The sequence below is a fragment of the Rhinopithecus roxellana genome, chromosome 11, assembly GCF_007565055.1.
Source record: "Rhinopithecus roxellana isolate Shanxi Qingling chromosome 11, ASM756505v1, whole genome shotgun sequence".
Lineage (NCBI taxonomy): Eukaryota > Metazoa > Chordata > Mammalia > Primates > Cercopithecidae > Rhinopithecus > Rhinopithecus roxellana.
The window spans coordinates 71,648,539-71,672,384 of record NC_044559.1 but is presented as its reverse complement, the minus strand read 5'-3'; the positions used below and the strand labels follow the sequence as shown (position 1 = coordinate 71,672,384).

At 40.3% G+C, this 23,846-nt stretch overlaps 1 protein-coding gene across 5 annotated transcripts in view; it reads left to right on the top strand.

Annotated features, from left to right (window-relative positions):
- Nucleotides 1-23,846, top strand: part of FAM13C (family with sequence similarity 13 member C) — a 142,023-nt gene that overhangs the window by 103,432 nt on the left and 14,745 nt on the right. For all 5 annotated transcript variants that reach the window (XM_030941264.1, XM_010367049.1, XM_030941262.1 and 2 more), the window contains 5 exons: nucleotides 1,708-1,792; nucleotides 15,625-15,835; nucleotides 17,034-17,172; nucleotides 21,520-21,601; nucleotides 23,050-23,261. In XM_030941264.1, the coding sequence (XP_030797124.1) occupies nucleotides 1,708-1,792; nucleotides 15,625-15,835; nucleotides 17,034-17,172; nucleotides 21,520-21,601; nucleotides 23,050-23,261 (729 nt within the window). The remainder of the gene's footprint in view (nucleotides 1-1,707; nucleotides 1,793-15,624; nucleotides 15,836-17,033; nucleotides 17,173-21,519; nucleotides 21,602-23,049; nucleotides 23,262-23,846) is intronic.

Genomic DNA, 23,846 nt, shown 5'->3' with positions numbered 1-23,846 from the left:
GTGATCCTGAGCCCACCTAGGCACTTGCTGCTTTCACAGTGGTGAAGAGACAACAGATTTTAGACATCCCTTGGTGGGCAGCTTGTAAAACACTACTGTAGGTTCATACATCAGCAGAATGCATCAAGGGTTGTGCATGGGACTTGGTTTTGCATGGAAGGGAGGAGTTAGGGTGTGAGAGATGTTGGGAAGATGTTTATGTGAGGAAAGGTGTGAAGGTACATATGGAGCAGGGGTGTGTGTGTGTGGAATAGTGTGTGAAGGCATGGGAGTTGGATGTGGGTGTGTGTGGGGTGGGTGTGCATGGGTTATGTGTGAAGTAGGCTGGGAGGTTTCGGGGGGTGGATGTGAGGATATGAGGTATGTATGGGGTAAGGGTGTGTGTGTGTGGAAGGTGGGGTGTTTGTAGGTGTGGGGAGTAGGGATGAGAGTATGGGGGTTTGGTATGAGCATCTGTGTGGAGGAGGTGAGGGGTAGGTTTAAGAGTGTGTGTAGGATGGAGGTGAGCACTAGGGGTGGAGGGTGTACATACATGTGTGTGTGGAGTAGGGGGTGAGGGTGTGTATATGGCAGGGGTGGGGCTGTGGACTGGGTGTGACACTGTGTGGGGGAAAGGATATGTAGAGGGTAGGGTATGAGTAAGTGTGTGTGTGCCTGTGTGTATTGGAGGGTCCTAGCAAGGAAAGGACCAGTGACTCTGCTCCCAGTGCCCACCCCTTCTGGAGCTGGGAGGGTAGGAGAGCAGCTGAGACCTGTAGAACATTCTTGTGGAGAGGGAGCGAGCCCGGCCGGGGACTCAGGCTGACTCACTTTCACCTGGTTCGGGGAATTAATTTACTGGCATCTGCATCATGGCAGGATGCATGCGTCAATCTGTATGACTTTGTTCTTATTAAGAATCATGGCAGAAATTTTAAATGAGAAATGAAGAGCGTGGGTGGGAGGTTATGCTGAGGGCTATGAAAGATGAATTGCTTCTTCCTTAGTGGCTGGGTTATGCTAAATGACCAAGGTCATCTCCCTCCACCCTTTCTCTCACCCTGTCCTCATGTGAGAGAAGTAACTTTAGAAGACACACACAGACACACACAGACACACACACACACACACATACACGCACACATCCCTGCATACAGATGTGGATTAGGGAGCCTCAAAGCCCCTCCCAGATGCCCAGCAGCCTCTGCAGCAGTAACTCTTTGTGCACTGCGGTTTGCTGCTGTCTTTGCTTTGGAGGGATGATGGCTTTTATGAATGGTAGCCAGGGAGGGACTTAATGTCTTCTGCTTCCTGATGTCAGCACAATGAATGAAACACTGGCAAAGCGTAAAACCTCAAGCACCCGGGAAGCAGATATCTTCTCAGATTGGTTCTCCAGATGCAGCGTCTCTTGCTGATGAAATCACCAGTCCCATGTGTCACAGATAATCCATATACGTTAGGATTTAAATGAGGCAGAAACTGAGCCTGCATGTGGAATGATACGTGTATGATTCTGGCACAAGCAGTTCTTTCCCTGAAGCAGCTGTTGCCACCACCCTCTTCCTGCCAGGCAGCGAAGGAAGGTGCTTGCGGGAGCTGCGGACACACTGTTGTGTGTTAGGCATCTACTTAGCTGGCCTCATGTTCTGCTTTTGCTGGCAGAATTCCTTGCTGAAGCTCCAAGCCCTCGAATCTGATCTGTGCTCTGCATTTTTAACAAACCAGGATGAAGCTGCTCAGGTGCGTGGAGTCAAGGACCCAGTGCCAGCATCGACCCAGAGTGTGCTTGCCGACGGGACAGGTTCTGCAGGTAAGATACAGGACTCGGGGTTGTCCCAAATTGTACTCTCAAGGTAGTTCAGTCTCTTGCTGGTTCACACTCAGCCTGAGCCCCTGAGGGAAAACAGTGCCTGGGGCAACATGAAAGCCCAAGAGGTGCTTCTGAGTTGCCCAGGAGGAGCTGAGGGGGAGCAGGAAGCACTGGGATTTGCTATAACATAGAACTGTCTAGATAGGACCGAGAGTCACACACAAATGGGTGTCATTCGTGTAAGGTGAAAGTACCCATCGCAACTTCTAGTCTTCATGTTCCCATTTGGTCTCCTGGGACACGTGAGTGCTATGCTTATTTTATATTACTGGACCTAGATAACCTGTGCTGTCTTGAAATTCTTCTTTTTGATGTGTTGTGGATGGGGAAGTTTCCATACTGCTACTTCCTTTCCTGTTAACTGCTTGTAAGATGATCCATGCATGCAGGGAAAGTGGGGGTGAGTGCTCCACTGATAGCTCGTTCTGATTCTGTATTGTCTTGTTTGGTTTCCTTTTTTTTTTTTTTTTTTCATTAATTTCCTTGTCAAAAAGTCCCAAATTGAGTCTTGATTTTCTGTTAGTCTCTGGCTTTAATTCCGGGGATGGTAGATTGGCTAGCTAACAGAGGCAAATTAATGTTGTCAGGAATATTTGGAGAGGAAAGAAACACTAATTTATATAAGTGAGAGCATAGCTTATGTTTTCTAACAGGAAGAGGTCACAAGTTTGCAGACTGGTTTCCAGATGAATGGTAGAAATAGGCTAAGGGAGCTTTCTTCATGAGAGGTCCTTAATCTCTAGGAGTTGAAGGCAAAGATTTACAAAGGTAATCTGTTTCAGTACCATTAGCAATAGTACATTTTAGATACTCCTGTTGAAAGCAGACCCCATAAATATATACACCTACTATATGCCTAAACAAATTAAAAATAAACAAACAATTTAAAAGTTTTTTAAAGAAAAAAAAAAAAAAAAGAAAGAAAACAGAGCCACATAGTCTAAGCAGGCCAATCAATACTGTCTGGTGTTGGAATGTGTAGCATATAATAGCTACTAGCATATAATAGCTACTAGTAATAGTAGCTATTATAATGGTAGTATATAATAGCTACTAGTAGTAGCTACTATGATTATTTAAAACATTCTATGATCCTGGCACTGTTCTAAACACTTTTTGTGTATTATATTAAATCCTTAAACTGACTTGTGAAGTACTACTATTCATCGTAAGATACTGAAGCCTAGCAGAGCATTGCTGGTGAGTGGTACCTTGTTTCCCTATGGATGCAGGTGGCCAGTTGGCTGTCTTTGTTGCCCAGTGAGCTCTCCTGCTCTGTTGGCCATTGCGTTTGGATGAGTGGCAAATAAAATTGAACAGGAGCCAACATCAGGCCAATTAGCAATTTAAGTCAGATTATTTAGACAACATCCCTTTTCTTCCCTCAACACCATATTCCACTCCCTGCAAACAAACAACATATTTCATACAAAACACATAAAGAAGTCTCAAACCAAGTACAAGTTAACCGTTGAGTTATTTGGTGATTTGGATTAACTATACAAGTTTCTGACAAAGTGTTCAGTAAAATGTTTGTTGCATGTTGGATGTGGATATATTTTTTCTTTTCATCGTGACTTTTATGTGTCTTCCCAACAGTTAAGAATAGTTTTAGATTTTCTCATCAGCATGGGCAAGATTTTGCACAAGCTTATTACTACTTGTTATAAAATGAAAATAAATACAGGGTTTATGTAGGGATTGCTCACACAGAGGAATTAGCAATACATTCCATGTTAAATATCAAATGGCAGAGATGTGCAGAAGTCTCTTTAGAGAGGAGGCTTGTGGGTTGTACGCTGGATTTTCTGAAATGTAGATGAATCTGAAAAGTCTCAGAGCCCTCCCTAGAGAGTCTAGAAAACTAGACTGTAGAGACATCTAGAAAACTGATGTTTCCAGGGACCAAAGGAGTCTCTTCATTTGGCAGGGATATTGCCAAAGTGACAGCCATTTGTAAGATGCCTTTGTGACTTAAATTATGGGATGGTTTGGTCTCACTGGGTTCTAAGATGCACTCTTACAGGAAGACCATGCATTTTCTAATCCATGAGTCACTCAGGGAAGACATTTATGTTCAGATCCATGGTTCTTAACTCAGGGATGGATTTCTAGAGTGATCTTTGGACACCTTAAAACTGTAAGTTTTTTCATGTTACTCCTGGTGAGAGGGTGGTTGTGTAAGATGAACACAGATGGCCATAAGTCCATAAAATATTATAGTAACTTAAAAACAGTCTTCTCTTTCTTAACATCTAGCATTCTCTCTGAGCCTTACATGTATATAAATATTCAAATCATAATTGTTGTAAAAATTCAATTAGTAATTTTCAATGTCAATAACATGGACAAAATCTGTGATTTTGAACATGGATTTGAACATGTGATATGAACAAGTGATTTTCATAAGAATAACTGGATATAATATGCTGCCACTTAACCATAAATAGCAAACATTCATAAGTATAAATTCATGTGACCTAGTAGGTTTCAAATTCACTATAGACTTGACTGATTTTAACTTGGGTTTATGGGTTGCCAAGATCAGTTCCACCTAGTAAGAGACTTGACAGGTCCCCCTGTCCTATACATCCAGTTGTAAACTGCATATGCAGCAAGAAGACATTTCATGGTACCCCGGGGACACTGTATTCTAGATACTGTTCCAGAACCTTCTTATGGATCATAATTACCAGGAAGCTTTTCCAATGTGGAGATTCTCTGGCATCCTCTCTAGACAGTCTAGGATGAAAGTCCTGGAATCTGTGTGTTTCATAAATCCCCCTAAGTAATAGAACCACACTATTCAAGTGGACAGTGTCTTGAATTGGGAGAGAATGTCAAGTTCTGTCTGACTCTGCTCTACCTCAATTTTGCCAATGGGAAAGGCTCACAGATCACACGAGACTTGTAACTCAGGGTCTGTGGCCAGTTGGCTCTGTCTGCTTACTTATCTCAGGAGGAGAAAGTCCACAGGTTGGGAGTGAGTGGGATGGGGATACAGACAGATTTGAGGAATAGAAGGCCCTTAGGGAAAAATGATGGAGAGGAAATCGGCTGCAAGGCAGCTTAGGGTCATAAAAAGGGTAACCAACTGGCTTGGTTTGCATAGGATTGTCCTATTTTTAGCACTAAATATCCCACATGCTAAGAAATCTTCACTCCCAGGTATTCCAAGACAGTTGGTCACCCTACTTGTAGGTTGCAAACCACAACCCGTGAGACAGAAGCTGTTATAGACTGAATCTTTGTGTTTCCCCAACAACTTATTAAAATATATGTTGAAGTTTGGAGGTGGGACCTTGGGCAGGTGATTAGGCCATGAGATTAGTGCCCTTATAAGAGTCCAGAAAGCTAGCTTGCCCTCTTTCCTCCATGTGAGACTCTAAGAAGTCAGCCCTCTGAAAGCTGGAAGAGAACCCTTATCAGAAGTTGACCAGGCTGGCACTGATCTTGAACTTCCAGCCTCCAGAACTGTGAGAGATAAGTTTCTGTTGTTAATAAGCCACTCAGTCTATGGTAATTTGTTATAGCAGCCAGGACTGACTAAGGCAGAAACCCACACAATAGGCTCAAAATACCTCTAACTCTATCAATATCTTCTTACAGCTGAAGTAGATATTTCCAGCATGGAATTAGTAAGCACCTATTCTGATGTGGTTGAATGGAAAATGGAATGAGGTTTGTCTTTTCCACTGCTTGTGATTTTAGAGTGTGGAAGACTGTTCATGTTGCACATGACTCAGCATAGTAACCTTTGTTCTGTCTGACCAAGGATGATTGATGGTTTGGAGTTTTAGCAAAAACTGTCACCAGAGATAACTGCACACCTGGTACTAAAAATAATAATTCCATAGCAGTACTTTATCATATTTTTCTAAAATCTTGATCTTCAAATTGAACTTTCAATTTGGGTAAGACGCTAATGTAGTATGTCTATTTGGAGTCTATAATTATTCTCATGCAGAATTCTGCATAATCTATAGGTCTCTTCTAAAGTTGAAGTTGACATAGGTCAGAGTCAACCAGAACCTGACCTTTTTGCTCATATTTCCAGACACTGTCTACTTGACCAGAGTTTTCAATTAATTGGAAATGTGTATTAAACTTACAGCTGTCTGAGATCCCTACCTTAAAATAAAAAATTAAAATATAAAGATGACACCTAAGAATCCCCACATTTGAAAAACTCCCTTGGTGATTCTGAAGTGCAAGGAGGTTCAGTAATACTTTATAGAATACGGTGCCATTCCAGGGGTGACATGAAATATGTTCCTGCTGCAGGTGCAATTTAGAAATAGATTTCTAGAATAGGAAAGCATTTCAGGTATCCTACTAGGAACATCTGGTTATTCATAAAACTTGATATTTCAGTCTATGTGGTGGCAACCCCAGATAGTCTTTGAAAGTCAGTAAGATCTTCATTCAACCTCAGGAGTGCACAGAATTTCCAAATATCTTTTATAAACTTAATTCATTATGGTGTGTGTGTGTGTGTGTGTGTGTGTGTGTGTGTGTGTGTGTGTGTATGAGACACACTGAGGCTTCTAAAGCCTTCTAGAGCCTTTATATATATTCAGGATGTACCACCTAATGCTTTAACTTAAAAAATGGCTCCTATTATGGAAAGTAGCACTTCATTTATTTGTTGTAAGTTGGTTCCCTTAAAATAGAGGTTTTTCAGTTGGGGTCTATTTTTTGCCCCCCTTGAGGACATTTGGCAGTATCTAGAGACATAACTGGTTACCATGATGGGGTGGACTTTCCTGGCCTCTGGTGAGTAGAGCCCAGGAAAATTCTGAAATACACATCCTGAAATGCACAGGACCACCCCTCTCCCCCATCAAAGAATTATCTGGTCCAATAGTGCTGAATGGTCAATAGTGCTGAGGCTCAGAAACCTTTGCTTTAAAAGCTCTTAAGTGAATAACATCAACATTAGGTAACAATGACCTCTTTACTTGTATCAGGCATTAGTGGATGGACTGGGCATTAGTGGATGGATTTTCTTATTCTTCACAAGAACTCTATGATATAGTTTTCATTATCACCCCCAGATTAAAGATGAGGAAATCAACCTGGAGATGTAACTGGTGATATGGTTTGGCTGTGTCCCCACCCAAATTTGAATTCCCACGTGTTGTGGGAGGGACCCGGTGGGAGGTAATTGAATCATGGGGGCAGATCTTTCCCATGCTGTTCTCATGACAGTGAATGTCGCATGAGGTCTGATGGTTTTCAAAAGGGGAGTTTCCCTGCACAAGCTCTATTCTCTTGTTCGCCACCACGTGAGACAAGGCTTTCACCTTCTGCTGTTGATGGTAGACTTCCCCACCCACGTGGAGCTGGGAGTCCAATAAACCTCTTTCTTTTACAAATTGCCCAGTCTTGGGTATGTCTTTATCAGCAGCATGAAAGCAAACTAATACACTGGCTGAAGGGCCCAAAGCTGCTGAGTACAGGGTGGTTGGGTGGAAAATGGGGAAGTGGCAGTGGGGCTTTCCCCACTCTGACTCCATAGCCTAAACTCTTCATCACTGTGCTATTTACCATCCAGCTTAAATGGTAAGTCCCCAAAGTTCTAATATTCTAGAATTTGAAATGAAGTATATAGCTGGTCTAAATACCCTCTATATAATTAATGTATTTTGAAAGTCATTTTAAAAATCCATCCCTGACTTTATCTTGCAGACTGAAGAGACCTAGATTTGTAGTTGATTTATTTGCTACAGCCCCTCTGTTTCTGTAATTTTGCCTCCTCTGATTGAATCCATCTCTAGGTCCCTGTGCCTCTCTTGATGTATATTTACCTGAACTGCATAATGTATTTCACATGGAGTCAAAAACTATATTTTATTTGTAAATATCAGCAGAGGTACTTTAGTTTTACAGAATGTCACCACTGGAAGAAACTGGGCAAACTATACAAGGGATCTCTACTATTTCTTACAGCAGCATGTGAATCTACAATGACCTCAATTTAAAAAAAAAGAATTAATACCTGAAAATGGGAACAGGGGCATTTTATAAAATAAATATGAAATAATTATGCCTGTGGGATTGTTTTTCAAACCCTTGCTAGAGATGCACAGTATTTTCTTGGCTTTTTTGTCATATCAGTATACTCTATCAGAGCTCCCCAAATCCCATACCTGATTAAACTAATAGCTTAGTGCTTGTTATTTGTTAGGAGTATCTGGCTTTGTTTTCTTTAATGGCATCACTTACTGGCCCACAGTGCAAGTCATCTGCCACTATTGAACCTCTGCTTCATGGTTTATGAGCTTGGTCTGTGGTTGCTGAGCATTTCTCTCTGAAAAATGTTAACATCATCTGCAAACTCAGATTTATCATTCTGTGCTTCCTTTTCCATGCCATTTCTGAAATGTAAAATAAGATTAATCCAGGACCCATTTGCAAGGATTGGTACTGACATGTCCATCATAAAGACAGAAATTAATCTTTTCCCTTAGCTGCATATTGTTAGCTTTGCATCCTTTGCAAAACATGGCCCAATCATCATTCAGTTTTGTTTTAAAACAATCTTTGGCATGAAAATCGTGCATAGACTTCTTGAAAACCCAGATATATTTTTCAAATCAATGGTTGTTTAAAAATTTCTTCTTCCATGCCATTTCTGAAATGTAAAACAAGATTAATCCAGCATGCACTTGCAAGGATTAGAACTGAATTAATTTCTTGAAACATTAATTCAACTCTGCCCTTTACAAAAGGCTCTGCCTTGCTCAGAAAGAGTTCCTTGCAGAACTTCATATGCTACTTGGGTGATTTGGGACAGGTTATTTACTCTCTCATCCTCCTTAGTTCCTTTTGTTTAAAATGGGAAAAAGCATACTATCTAATTCCTAGGACTGTTGTAAGAATGGCATGCTATGAAGGTCTTAGCTCATCGCCTGTGGTAAATGCTCCATAAATGTCAGCTGTCATTATGTTAAAAGCTGGGCATTCTTTCTGTACTCAGAACTCATGTCTCCTTTCCTCCAGTTGATAATGCTTACATTTGTCCTTGAATAGGTATTCTATCATAATTTCTAACTACTTTCAGGGAGTGGAAATGACATTTCGTATTGTTCATTCCCTAGGTGCCCTCTAGAATCTTGCATATGATTGACATTATACTTATTCTCCTAAGCAAAAGGTATTTATAACAGCAATAATCTATAGAGCTGATGGCTGAATAAATACTACCTATTAAATTTGGAATTACATTTGTAACAGTAAAATCTGTTCTGTCCTAAACCTGTGACATAACTTGGCCAGAAAAGTTATCTACTACTAATAATTTTTCTGTGATGCTTTTATAATCATCTTCATAATCTATGAAGAAAGGAACTTCTTCGCATTAACCCCTTGTTTTCTAAGGAAATATTTCAAAATGTATAGATGACTGTAATTCTCTGAGGCTACTTCTCCAACTGCTTTATAGGAAGGAAATATCAGTCCTACAGCCCAAATTGCCAGGTAGTTATTTAATTTTTTTAATTCACTTTTTACATTAGACCAAGTACTGTGTTATTATACCTGATTATATTTGTCTTCAACTGTTTACAAATGAGAATTCTGAATTTGAAGAGACTCGCCTGGTCAAGGATGTAACAACTGCCAACAAGTGGTATCACAGACCAAGCCCAAGCCTCTGATGCCAGAGCCTGGGCTTTTAACCGGTAGCCTATAGTCATTACAAAAAATATTAATAAACTTTATTTTTCAGAACAGTTTTAGGTTTACAAAAAATTTGAACACACAGAGAGTTCTCAATTACCACTTTTCCCCTGCACACAGGTTTCCTATATATTTTAGTCACTTTAAAAATCCTTTCTTTGGGTTATTTTAGTATCAGCTTTCCATGCATAGACTGCCTGGAAGTGAGCAGATGGCATGCCCAGAAGCTTGGTGTCTGACACTGCTCTGGATGCCTCCCAGGCCCAGGGCTAGGTAGACAACCTGTCCTGTCTCTTTGAGTTCCTTGAGAATCATACATTCCTGTGCATCTATCTGGAGCTGCTGGTCCAACTTCCTTGAGTGAATTGGCTAATTCAGCCTAACTCATGACACTTGAGATGAATCATTCTTGACTACACTTTCTAATTGACTTGGGATGAGCCTAGTAAAGTTATCGCCCACATTGAAGGTTGGAATTTCCTTCAGTGGTCTTTCTGTTAGCTTTGTATATTCAGTGTTCCCCAAATATTCTCCCTACAGTGCTTCTGCTCATAAATGAAAACTCCCATTTGAAAATAGCTTTTCTCATCTTAATAGCAGATTTTTATCAGCTGTACCACTAAGGTGATCAAATATTCAAGAATCGACTAGAAGACCTGGAGAGTCAAGTAGGCTGAAAAATGATAAGCATCCAGCACCCAGCTTTCTCTGTATCCCTAGAGGGCACTTCTGAATCTTCCACACTATGATGGATGATTTCTCTTTCCCTAGCTCCACAGCTCAGGCAGAACCCTGGACCTGGGCAGGACATTGTTCAGCCTCATTGTTATCTGAGCAGTTGGCTCCATTTTGGTGACATAGGAAGAGTAAAAGATGTTCTCAGAGATCAGAAGCTGTCCATTGGCCATTTCCCTTGGTTATTTCTCAAATTCAATGAGATTGAGAGAGATCAAATAATGCATCCCAGGTCACACCAGTGACAAAACTGGGACGAGAATCTGGGTCTTCCTGAGCCTGTGGCTCATGTTTTTATTCATTATGGCAAATTGCCTCTTCGGTCTGCAGGGTGACTGTCATGAAGCCCAGCCCTGTTTTCAGGGTGACATATTTCCCACCCCTCCAGCTCCCTAACACATCTAGTGGCCATATGTAGAAACTGACACATAGGACTGCTTGGAGTGCTGACCTCCTCACTGCTCAGTCAGTCTCCTAAACCCAGAGTCCCTTTTCATCTGCCGTCATTCCCACCTGACATGATGATACTGCTTCTCCTCTCTCAGTCATCTCTAACCAAGGAAGCTCATCTATTTTCCTGGCCTTGGTTATTGGGATGGCTTCAGGTTTACCCATGTTCTCTCCCCTCTAACCATATAGCTAACCCGTTAGTGCCTCAGGAACTCAAATGCGACATACCTAAAACTGAATCCATCATGTATCCATCAGATATTTTCTCGGTTGTTTTTCATCTTTGTTTTTGTGGTCCTCTTTGTGTGTGTGTGATGCTATTATCCTCCCTGCTATCTGTCCTGAGAGAGGCTGGTTGAGAATGCTAAGGCCTGAACCTCATTAGAACCACGGACACACTTTTGGCTTATTTAGCGTTTGAAACCAACAAAGGCTGATGTTTGGCATTTTGGAATGTCCCTGAATGCTATTTATGAGCCCACCATGATGGGCAATCCCAAGAGTGCAACTTTACAGATCTACACATCTCAGCACCCCATCTCAAGTTTTTGCAGATAGAGATTTACTTAGGTTTGGAATAGCTTTAAAAATTCACATTAGAAAGATATATTTTTAAATCTGACTAACTCTTTTAACCACTGTAATGTAGCATTTGCTTCTGCTTGGGGTTGCAGCCTGAGCAGAAGTGGTCTTTTAGCCTTCACACACTGATGGTAACTACTTTTCTTCTCTATGTTCCCTTCTGCTCAGTGACTGGGCTGCCAGAAACACTCTGGCTTCCGGTGTCAGAGATTTGGAGTCTTCTATTTCAAGCATTGGTCAAACTCTCCCTGAATGGAGATAGCCTAGTTATGCAACCTTTCCTAGTGAATTTAAAATGGAGAGCATTTTACTACCAGCCTCATGTAGTTGTTATGAAGATTAAATACATGCAAAAAAATCTCAGAATAAGATTGAGGCAACAGTGACTCACTTCATAAATATTAGATATGATGATTATTATATCTAATAACAATGTTTTTATAAATATTACGTTTTTATAAATAGGGACTCAGAGTATTATGTTTTTATAAATAGGGACTCAGAGTAGTGACAACATGTTAAGGGGTATATTGGTTCTTATTTTCCACAATAACCCTGCAGGGATTCCAAATGAGGTTGGTGTTCAGTAAGAGAAGACAATATTCAACTCTCTTATTTTAGTAATAATATTTGTTAAAAATAATGGTTCTCATAGATACTGTGTTCAGTAGCTTCTATGCTTTATCCTAAGATTTCACCAAATGCAAATTTCACCTAAGATTTGCACCCTATGCAAAGGATGCATGGGTGAATATTTTTACTTTTAGGAGGAATTTATTTTAATGTGTATTAGTTCTTAAAAATGTAACTAGTACATCAAATTAATGAATTCTTGGCCATTGCTTAGGATGAAGCTTAAATTTAAAAAATACTGTAGGTTGGAACATTTTTTAAAAACTATATAAATAAAAAATAAGTTTATCTAGATCTGGCAAAACTTTTGTAGGAGAATAATTTTATGTTCACTTAGTCATGTGAGGCAGGCACCATTATTCTCCCCATTTAACAGATGAAGAAATTGAGGTTTAAAAAGGTCCGACATCTCTAAACTCTCTTTAACCAGTCTACGGTAGGCCTGGGATTCAAACTAACAGTCTTTGCTCACTATTATCTGCCACCAGGGTGCTTTCTCACTTCCCTTCTCATGAAAGTTTTCTTTTCCCCCCAAATTTTAATATTAACTTGTGTTTTCCTGTTTTTATAAAATTAATCTGCATTTGTTACAAAAATTTTTAGAAAATACAAAGAAGAAGAATTTGTTTAATTAGGTAAAAACACTTAATGTGGGATCTGCCCTTTTAACAAAATTTTAAGCATAAGTAACAGCATTGTTACTACAGTAGTCTTCCCATATCCTTGGTCTCACTTTCTGCATTTCAGGTGCCCACAGTACAGTATAATAAGTATTTTCAGAGAGATCACATTTATACAACTCTTATTACAGTATCTTGTTATAATTGTCCTATTTTATTATTTGTTGTTAATTTCTTACTGTGTCTAATTTATGAATTAAACTTTATCAAAGCTCTCTCTATATAGGAAAAAACATAGTATATATAGGGTTTGATGCACTTTGTGGTTTCAGGCATCCACTGGGAGTCTTGGAACTTATCCACTGCCGATAAGTGGTAACTACTGTATTGGCACAATGTTGTACAGAATGTCTCCTTTTATTTTTCTTATCACAGTCCTGTCAGGAAGACACAGGCCAAACAATGAAACTGAGAGAGGTGGGCAAACTGGCTAGAGTCCCACAGAAAGTATAGGTGCACCAAACTCCTGACTCCCAGACCCTTTCCTCTAAAACATACTGCATTGCAGGATGAGCCCTGGCAAGATGCCCCTCCTTGGGGATAAAAAGTAATGTGCCCCTAGGGAACAAAGGTTCCACCTTAGTTTAATGTTGCCATCAGCTTCTCCCTACTGGGAAGTAGGCTCTGGAAGCAGTGGCCTGGACTCTTCCCAGAACAGCAGCAGTATTGGCTCTGAATCTACACTGGCCTCTTCTGAGCAAAGAGCTCAATAATTCTGTCTACACAAATACACACACATATGTATGAGTCAGCTGATTTAATTAAACCCCTTCTCAACTCAAATGGAGAGTTTGGACAAAGAACTGAGAGGCTACCAAATTACCAGTTTTTGACTGTATTGTTTTTCAATTGGTTGCTTTGGGATCTTTCTGGCTCACAGTTTCCTTCAATAGTGAATTGGAGGCAAGGAGGTTAGGATGTTAATTGGGCCACATGGTAAATTACGCAAATGCCCAAGGGAAAACAGATGCCATATAAATGGAGGTTTGCAATTACTGTTGCAATGCAGTTTTTAAAAAAGCCATTTGTAGTGATCTGTGATTCTACAGTTATATTTTAGGACTCTATGGGTTCCAGAAACAGATCTTTCCCTGGCACTGCTTCACAGTCACGTGACTAGGATCCCAAGTATTTCCATTTTGGCATTATAAAACAGCAACGAAGAAGAGACCTTGTTAATTTTGACCCTGGGGCCACAACTGAGCTGAAGGGTTCAAGATCTCAGAACTTTTTCCATTTCAGTAAAAATATGGTGGTCCCAGGTGCCTGCTAAGGATTATTTTCTTCCCCATTATTATTTCCGAAGATATTTCCAAGAAACTGGTAACATGAATAAAACACATTTCTTCTTAGAGGCTAGTGGTTTAAGAAAAGGATTTGATGAGGAACCCATACACCTGCTGGTGTATTTCAAAGGTGATATTATATGCTGTGAGTTATTGATTAATAACTCTTATTCCGGTTACTCCTGAGGGCTGTTTCCAAACTGCAGAGTTTTCTGGGTAAATTATTCATGGCAAGGGTGTTGCCTGTAGTGATGTGTGTCAGTCACACCACTACACCTTGCCTTGGGCTGGAGGCACTACCATTCGCCTCCCTCCAACTCTTTTGTCATCACATCCATTTCTGACTAGCCTCAGCCACTGACAGTGCTGTCAGTGAGCCTCAAAGGCAAAATAGGAGGCGTTATCCACCCTCCAGTCTACAATCCACCAGGAGAGAAGCCAACTGAAAACACAGGAGGACCTAATCAGACCTTTGATGTTACACAAAGCAGGTTGCATTTCAAGCTCTAGAGAATAAGGAGTCACTCTAAATCTGATTAATATTCATCTGGTACCAAGTTGTGATAAGTGTTTATTTTGGACAAGCAGATCATCAGTGTTCTCTGATTCTGCTTATTCATCCAGAAAATCTTTTATTTTCCACTTTTGTTAGAGAAGAAGTAGTAAGAGAAAGCCTTGGCTGGTCCTGACTTGTCTGTTGAGCAAACTTGAGAAGGAGACTAGGCTGCTTCTTGAATAACTGTACAGAGTCCAGGGTGCAGAGCTCCTTCTTCTGGCTCCCTGACTCGGTTTCCTAATGATGTGATGCCCTGAGGCTGCGCCTCAGTTCCCTGCCCTTACTTCCATAGCAGAGGGGTACCTACCTTCTGGACTGATCACAAGGTGGGGAACTAACTTAAAAGGGGATTGGTTCTAGTGAGAATTCAGGGACAGAGATGGCTAGCTGGGGAGAGGATTCGGAGCAGGTTTTGTGTATGTTTTTTGTTTTTCCTGCAATAAAATGGTACATAAAGTTTCGGAGAAAAAAATAGAATGATTCCTGATTCTACCATGCTTTGTAGTTGCTACGTAACATCTTTGATCTTTCAGTGCATCTATTTGTACATATAGAGTGTGTTTATATAAAATGGGATGTTTTGTTTTGAAACTTGTGGCTCCCATTTAGCATATTCTGAACATCATTCCTTGCTGATAAGCAGAGTTCTCCATCATTTTTGATGACTGCTGAATAATTTTCTTTCTGGGGACTCCTCTCCCCTCTCTTCTTCTTGTTTTTCTTTTCTCTTTCTTCCTCCTACTCCATTCTCTCCCTTCCTTCACTGGTTGTTATCCCTTTTCTTCCTGATAATCTATAATCTTTTGCTCCAGCTCCATTTTATTGTTTTCATTTTATTGCTCTAACACTTTGTAATATACCCTCTGACTTATGCAAATAATGTGAAATAAAAAGAGGATTGTTTTGTAGCTTGGGATTGTGTTGATTGTATAAGTCATACCAAACTTATTTGTTTTATTTGTTTTGTTAACAGCTTTGTAATATTTTCTGTCCAGGTTCTGTGAGAATAAACATGACAATATTTTGAAAGCTTTTCATATCCCCAGAAGGAAGAAATGACAAAGAGGGAAGCCATTATAATGAATGCATATGATCTTTATTTAGGAACATGACAGTCTCAAGCCCTCTGTCACTTCTAAGTCTTGATGATTTGTCTCATTTGCCCAGACCCCTCACCAGTCCATAAAGATGGGCAGAATGAGGCCGACAGTGCACCAGAAGACCTCCAGTCTGTGGGGACCAGCAGGCTGCTCTATCACATCACCGACGGTGACAACCCACTGCTGTCACCACGATGCTCCATCTTCAGCCAAAGCCAGAGATTCAACTTAGACCCTGAGTCAGCCCCATCTCCACCCAGCACTCAGCAGTTTATGATGTAAGAAAACTGTTTTGTTATTGTCTTCATTTCGTACAGTTTTTCAAATATCACATTTATAAACTACAATGGAGTATGACTGAAATAGCACAAATGTGCCTGCCTAACACAACTGCACGACTGAAACAATTAATGACAAAAACCAGTGTACTTGCTAGTTGGGGATGCCATTGCAGGCCTTATACCTCAGGAATAAATGGTCATGAAAGACAGGATAGCCCAGGGGCTCACATGTTTGAACATTTTTGGTGAAATGACCAGAATCTTAAATAAGTATATGTACATGTACATATCAGACATACCATTCTTGATGAACTCAATATTCTTTCCATGTCCAGTGGTAGCATCAATGGATGAGTTGTGGGAACACTTGGGAGATGTCCATCTACATTTCTTCTTAGATTCTAGAAAAGTGGTAGCTTACAATAGCTACCCTTGTCCAAATAATGTGTGTGTGTGCACATGTGTGTGTGTGTAATCAGATGCCTGCCCCCTACACATTCCACTTGGAATTTGCATTTGAGATTGAGGAACTGTGTGTTATTTAAGTTCCACAAATAATTTTGATATACAGTTAAGATTAAGAATCCTCTGGCTAAAATTATGCCTGGAGAATCCCTGGTTTCTCCCTCAGAACTCATGCCATTTTTTCTTGAATTTATCTAACCCTGGGTCCATGAACTATCTATTGATGGACCTGAAAGAGTTAGTGAATTATTGCTATTGCATGTAAAGTGTGTGTTATGTAAGGGGGTATATGCAGTTTCTGGAGAAGGGGCATATCCTTTCATCATATTAAAAAAAAAAGTCCTGTTATGTCAAGAAAAGTTAACCACTCATCTAAATCTTCCTTGAAAATGTTGGCAGGTGTGGCTTGTGCAACTTATTGAGGACAGGACCTCAACAGTGCTGTCTCTTTCGAGTCTTAAATTGGCCTCCTCTAAGGTTTACAAAATGCATTTCCTGGACTAATATTTTGGCATTTTACACTAAAGTCCCGGACAACGTCCACCCATAACAGAGTTTTGTGATAGGAAGTCTCCATTAATGAGCAGATGTTACCATGGTGGCCTCATCAAATAATGAACTTCCCTCTGGATTTCTCTGACAATCCAGGAATTTTGGTTTGTAGATCAACAGAACTGTTTACTGGAAGCCCACTGTTTTTGATACTCCTTCCTCCCTGTAATCACTGCAGGCCGCGGAGTTCTTCACGCTGCAGCTGTGGAGATGGCAAGGAGCCACAGACCATCACCCAGCTCACCAAGCACATCCAGAGCCTCAAGCGGAAAATTCGGAAATTTGAAGAAAAATTTGAACAAGAAAAGAAATACCGGGTAAGGACTCTGGGGTTTGACATAGGAGTGGATTGGTCAGAGGTGGGTGGATTCTCCTCAGCCTCTGTCCTTCCTTTCTGGGTACCCTTCTTTGCCAGGGGACAGTTGTGTTCCCATGGGCCAACCTGGACCTATCATAGAGTCTTCATCTTCTGTCTTGTTCTCACCTGCTGTCACTTGCTCTCTGCTAGGATATTTTCTGGTCATGGATTACAACTATTATTTCCAATCTTATTTGATTATTGATCTTGCCTTTTTTTTTTCTGAGGAACAAAATTTGGAAAGCTTTTGAATTATTTTTTTTTTTGTTTTTTACTTTTTCTCAATTGCATTTTGATAAGAACTTATTAAAGACCCAAGGGAGGAATCTCCAATTGTGGAACAAAATGAGGTAGAGATGGTTTCTTTGACATTAAAGTATTTCCTGGTTGGTGAATGAGGACCTCTCAAGTGACATCTGTTCAGGCCACTCATAAGAACCAACCCTAAGCCATCCTTTCCCCATCAGAGAGACACTAGTTTTCATGCTAGTACTGCAGTGCAGCAAACATGAGCCTCCTTTCTTCTTATGTAAGAAACAATAGGGTCATAGGTAAGTGTCTTGATGGTCAGTGTTGCTTTTATTTTCTCCAGTGGTGACCATGGCATAGAGAAAAAGCATATCCATGGAGAATTGGACAAAGATATTGGGTCTTTGGCAGAGAGCCCAGAACAGCTTGTTATTAGAATAAAAGAGAACAGGGAATAATCTCTCATACATCTTGAAATATTTAAATGTTCACTAAACACTTGGTACAGAGGCCATTGGAAAGTTCTTGTGAGTATAGAGTAAGTTCTGGGGAGGGAGGTGAGAGTGGGTAATATTTCACTCTTCCATTCTTCCTGTCTTGTTTCCCACAGTGGCCTCAAATTCACTGAAGGAGGAGTTTTAATGAGCAGATTTTAGCTTTGCAGAAATGGGGGGAAAATCAGATTGGCTTTCAAGGCAACCTTAGTCAGGATGTTGAAGATTATCTTCCCCAGAGTCAGGCAGTCACAGCTATTTATTGTCTTTTATAGAGCAGAAGGGAGCTCAACACATTATTAGTCCAGGATTTTATTTTATAGACAATGAAACTGACACCTGATGGAAATGACTTGCCTAAGATAGTTGCGTTCTATCAAGTCACAACTTGGGTCAGTGGATTACAGATGAGTAGGTTTTGCAATAGAATATAAGTAAAATTTTTAAGTGTCTGCATTTTAAAAGCTCCAGATATCCTGAGAGAAGCTGATTTCACCTGTTTGCTGCTGGGGTGTTATTGGATCTATGATATCCTCATATTGGAAAATACAGAGTAACAACCAGAGGCTCCATTCCCAGCACCCGTTAACACATCTTATCTGGCAATTCTTGATTCAGACTATTTTGGATTTGAATCCAGCACAGCTACTTAAGGACTCTGTGATTTTGGACTTGTTATCTTTCTGAGTCTCAGTTTGGCCATTTGTAAAATGGAGTATTAGGTAGTGACTTCTTAAGTTTGTAAGTAGTAAATAAGGAAGTACATACATAATGCTTATTACAGTGTTTGGTACAAAGGGAGTAAATGGTCCTAGATAACACTAACTTTTTAATCTATGAGTTACATATTTAAATAGGCTACTTCATGGCAGTCTCTGCCTTGTCAGAAAATAAAGGAAAACTGTACATGTTAATTTTCCACTGGAGTTTTCTACCCACAGTCACAGATCTTGGATGCTTATTTTGGAAGAGAATTCCACCTGGAAACATCTCCTGCCTTTATCTAGAGTTTTCTGAAGCTAGAGCACATATGCACATGCATGCACATGCACACACACACACACACACACACAAACATACACTTAAATACACTTATGGAAGGACAGATCAGGGAGCAGTAGGGGAAGGAGGCTCCTTGGTCACTGCTGCTTCAGTGTGTATAAAAGTCTTTGTTATAATCAGAACCTCACATGTGTCAGGAAACCCCTGTCCTTCCTGTCAGGGCCAGGATGTGCTTAGAGGTTTGACATGTCAATGGGCTTTAACTGTTGCTGTATGTAAGGCTCCCCTTCCTGGCAGTCTGACTGTGGAATTCATAGCACCCACTGCTAATTTTTGAATCTGGGCTCCTGCTGGGCCTCTGTGCTTTTCTAATACCCATGTATCACGTATATCTTTCCATCTCTGTTTACTGTAACCATTTTGCACACCTACCCCAAGTTCTCTACATCTCTACATCTGATTTTGCATTTGATTATTGGACTCTTGGGCTAAGAAAAGGCTGCGTCAGCCAGATGTCTACTTTCAGTGGAATCAGGGAATGTTAGAATTGGAAAGAATCAGTGAGTCTTTTGTCTTATCTGACAACTGAAGAAACTGAGGCCCAGAAAGGGGAAGTGAGTTTCCCAGAATCACACAGCAAAGAATAGTTCTAGCCAGAACAGCAACTGAGGTCTTTTTATAACCCTCCCAGTAATCTTTCTAATGTGTCTTTTTGAACCATCTTTGGCAGATCACAAATCTCATACAATGGTACTCAGGAGGTCAATTTTAATTGCATTGAACAAAACCTAAACCTATGTAATTTCTGGGTGTGTGGCCTTTTGAATCAGAATATTTCACTTAAGAAGTTAAGTCTTGAAGATCTACAGCTTGTATATGGGAACTTCATGTGATTTGAGAGTTGCTATCCATGTGAGCTTGATTTAACCCTTTTAACAGCTTCTTCAAGGGTAGGGAAGTAAATTCATTTCAGAAACTGATTTCAGGCTTTAAATTATTTTGTCAGAAATTTAGCCTTAAATTTCTCCTAAGTTCTATGCACCATAGTGAAAACTTATTTCTTTTGCAGTCACTGGCTTCAGGCCTTAGGATTTTTTTTGTGTGTGTTTGTTTTTACCATATTTCAAAAGATGGAAATAACTGTGTGGAACAGATCCAGTGAAGCATTGTTCAACAAGATGTGTTCTCAGATCAGAGTGGAGAATTTTCTAAGGATTTTGAGAAACCAAATGTAAAACACTGGCTTTCCATGTAACCAGACTGCTACCCAAACTAAAGTACTAGACTATACACTGCATCATTCTAGCAAACCATAGACAGGACTAGGCTAAGCTGTTTTAGAGAGGTGGGCATTGATGTCCACGTGTCACTGTCCATGGTCCTGAAACCAGCATTTTTTTTTTTTTTTTTTCCTCCCACCCTTCCCCAACCCCCTGCCATCCCTCAGGGAAACCAGTTTCCTATTCAAGTTCTTCCAGGAAAGAATCATTGTCAATCTTCTTTTCTATTTTAATCTTAAAATGTATGGTTTTTAAATCACTCTAGAACTGACAGAATCATGCCTTGTGTTTTAAACTAAGCATACCTAGACTCATGTACATGTGATGATCCTGTCACACAGTAGTTTTTTCCTTTGAGTTGGAAAAATCTCCCGTCTTCCTATGCCTTCCTCTCACCAACAACCTGCCATTGTTACATGGATTTAGTGGATCTTTAAAGAAAAAATGACAGCCCCTAGATTTGGTCATTAACAATGCACATATTTCAGGCTATTATGTTTATGATCATGTCATCTTAAGCTTATTTTACAGTTCCTTGTAAATCCTTAATTTAAAGTAACCATTAATTTTCTTGAGCCTGCATGTAATTTACTATGGTAGCCTTGACTTGTTTAAGAACAGTTTTTACTGATCTGTGGGGGTAGAGGGACAGTATGTTTGGCTACCACTAGTGAAGGTGTTAGAAATCTGCATATCCCCCTAACAGACTGACTTCTCAGGAATACTGTCAGGTTTTAGAGATTCTGGGGTCTCCTTTCTTTAGCTTAGAGGATATAACTGGTAAGAGCTAAATCTTCCAGTTTTTCAGTATTCTCCCACGGGTTATGGTCATAGCATGTGTGTGAGCCACAAGCAAGGTAGCAAGTACTGGTTTGTATCAGTGCAGTCATCTGCAGTGCTACAGAAAATGGCCTGGCAATGGGGTATATATGGGCTGTGGGTGACCTGCAAGGTGATTGACAGCTTGACTGCAGGGGCACTGGCATGGCCAGGACTATGTGAAAAATATTAAGTGACCAGGCACATTTAGAAATAATGCCCATAGCAAGGATTAAAGAGTAGAGGAGGTCAAGAATATTTACTGTTTTCTAGAGGTAACTTCATCAGAAGCAACTCCATCAGAAATTTCACACCCGAATTTCTCTCCCAGCTTTATATATTCCTAAACTATCTTTGTATGGCTCAGGTGTTTACACATTTTGTTTTTCCTTTTCTCTTTTTCTCCCCCACCCTCTCCCTCCTTCCCTCCCTCCCACCCCCATTTTTTCCTTCCCTTGGTAGCCTTCACATGGTGACAAGACTTCTAATCCTGAAGTCCTGAAATGGATGAATGATTTGGCTAAAGGTCGTAAACAGCTCAAAGGTAAATGCCAGTCAAAGGTCTTTTTTTTTTTTTTTCCTCATAAAGGAAGCAGTTAAACTAGTGATAATGTGCTCCAGAGAATTTTAGATTCATTTCCACCTGTGCCCTCTTGCACCTTGTTTCCTGCTTAGACTGTAGCTCCCTTTTGAAATAAAGCATCCTGTATCTCTGTCATTGTTTGGCCCCATGTAATAAACCTCCTTATAAAGAAACTGAGGACCTCCAGACTCCCAAGTGGAATGATTCACTTCAATGCCAGAAACATTTTAACATGTGGAGCACTAACCTCTCTAGGCTATTGGATTGTTGGATGTTAGAAACAGAAGAGGTCCGAGAAATCATTTACTCCACACACTTCAGTGCATGGATGAGGACATTTATGCTCATAGAGAGGGGAGGGTTACAGAGCTGGAAGGTGGTGGGCCAGGTGTAGAATGTGGTTCTCCTGCCGTATGGGCTAGTGTCCTTTTTCTGTCTTTCTCTGGAGATGGTGGTGAGAGTATTAACTCTAAAATCCATTTAAAATAGACTGTTGTTATTTAACAATAAAAAGTTATTTTCTTCCTCTCTCCACACTCTAACTTTAATACTTAGAGACATGGGAGTTTTTCCAAATTTCTGGAAGGAGAGTGACTAAAATGAACTAGAAGGGAATATTAATTCAGTGGTATTAAACTGTAAAGATGTGGCAGGTTTATACAATATGTAATGTTTAAACATCAAGACAAAGTCTAACTAGGAAACAAACATCAAACAAAGAAAATGAGCTATGTAATTGAGAAATAAATATAAATGCCTCATTCAAACAACCAGTACCCTTGCATACTCTAAAATGTAATTCCTTGATAAGTCTCAGGGGGCTTTTTTATTTTAAATTATCTAGGTTTATATAAAGCCATATTGTAATAATTCCTAGATCTTAAAAGCTACCATAAGACAAAATAGCAAAATCTGTGAAGTTGGGGCTGACATTCCCATCTACCCTTTCCCACCCCCTCCTGTATTTCCTTGGGTGTCTACATGTATAATGTCTTGCAGAATTACTTGCATTTCCACAGGGGCTCTTGATGAACCCACAACTTCAAAATATAAGTAAATAAATCTTTGGGTGTGGAATTTCAGGTGCTACAGTACATGGCAGGTGGGGCCAGGCGCCACTGGTTTTCCTGCAAACTCTTCCTCCTCTGAAATCTAAACCACTGCACTACTGCCATACATATCCTCCACCTCCATGAGATCCTAGCCTCTAGAGCCCTGTTTTCACACCTGATTGGGAGCCTATGCTAGTGGCTCTGCTTATAAGGGTTGCCATTGCCCTGTGGAAAGCCATCATTAGTGTTCATTTCTACAGATTTGGCATCATGGGAAGGAATTCCTGAAAGGCTCTCTGTTCTTATTAGGGCTAGTGGGTTCTCTTTGCTTATGATAACTCATAGCATTTCTCTTAGAACTAAAGCTAAAGCTGTCAGAAGAACAAGGGAGTGCTCCTAAAGGTCCACCTAGAAACCTGTCCTGTGAGCAACCCACAGTCCCCAGAGAAAATGGGAAGCCAGAAGCTGCGGGCCTGGAGCCAAGCTCCTCTGGAGAAGAGACTCCAGATGCTGTTTTGACATGCCTGAAGGAGAAAAGAGAGCAACTTCCTCCCCAGGAGGATTCTAAGGTACATCACGATGTCTTATTATATAGAGGGCCCCTATAGTTCACACAGTGCTGGTGAGATCATCCAATTTATAAGAACACTTTGTCATTACAGAAACATTTTTATTAGCCTGGCTCCAGAATTTCAGATGAGTTCCTGATAGGTTACTGGCCACAAGCAGTAGTGCCACATGATGCCAGGCTAAGCCACCATTCTGGAGTTTATAGTGTTGTACATTGATAGGAAGTAAATGGCAAGGACACCAGAGTATATCATATCCCTTTCTCTCCAACTCTCCGTACCCCAAAATTAGCAAATGAACCCAAGACTAAGAAATAAGCATATTGCCTGAAAGGAAAGGACTCCAGTTACAGCCCCTTTCTTCATGTCTTGTTAAAAATAATAAAGCAGGGATGATCTATAAATAGTAAGAAAAATTGTTTGGTGTTTATATAATAAGAATAGAGAGGTAGGGTTTCTTGGGAGTGTTAAGTTGAAATACAAGTCTTCAGCTTTGGATATCTTAGTTTTGAAGTCTCTGTGAGGCATCTAGATAGAGTTGTCAAGCATTTGAATATATGAGCCTGGAGTTCAAAGAAAAGATTT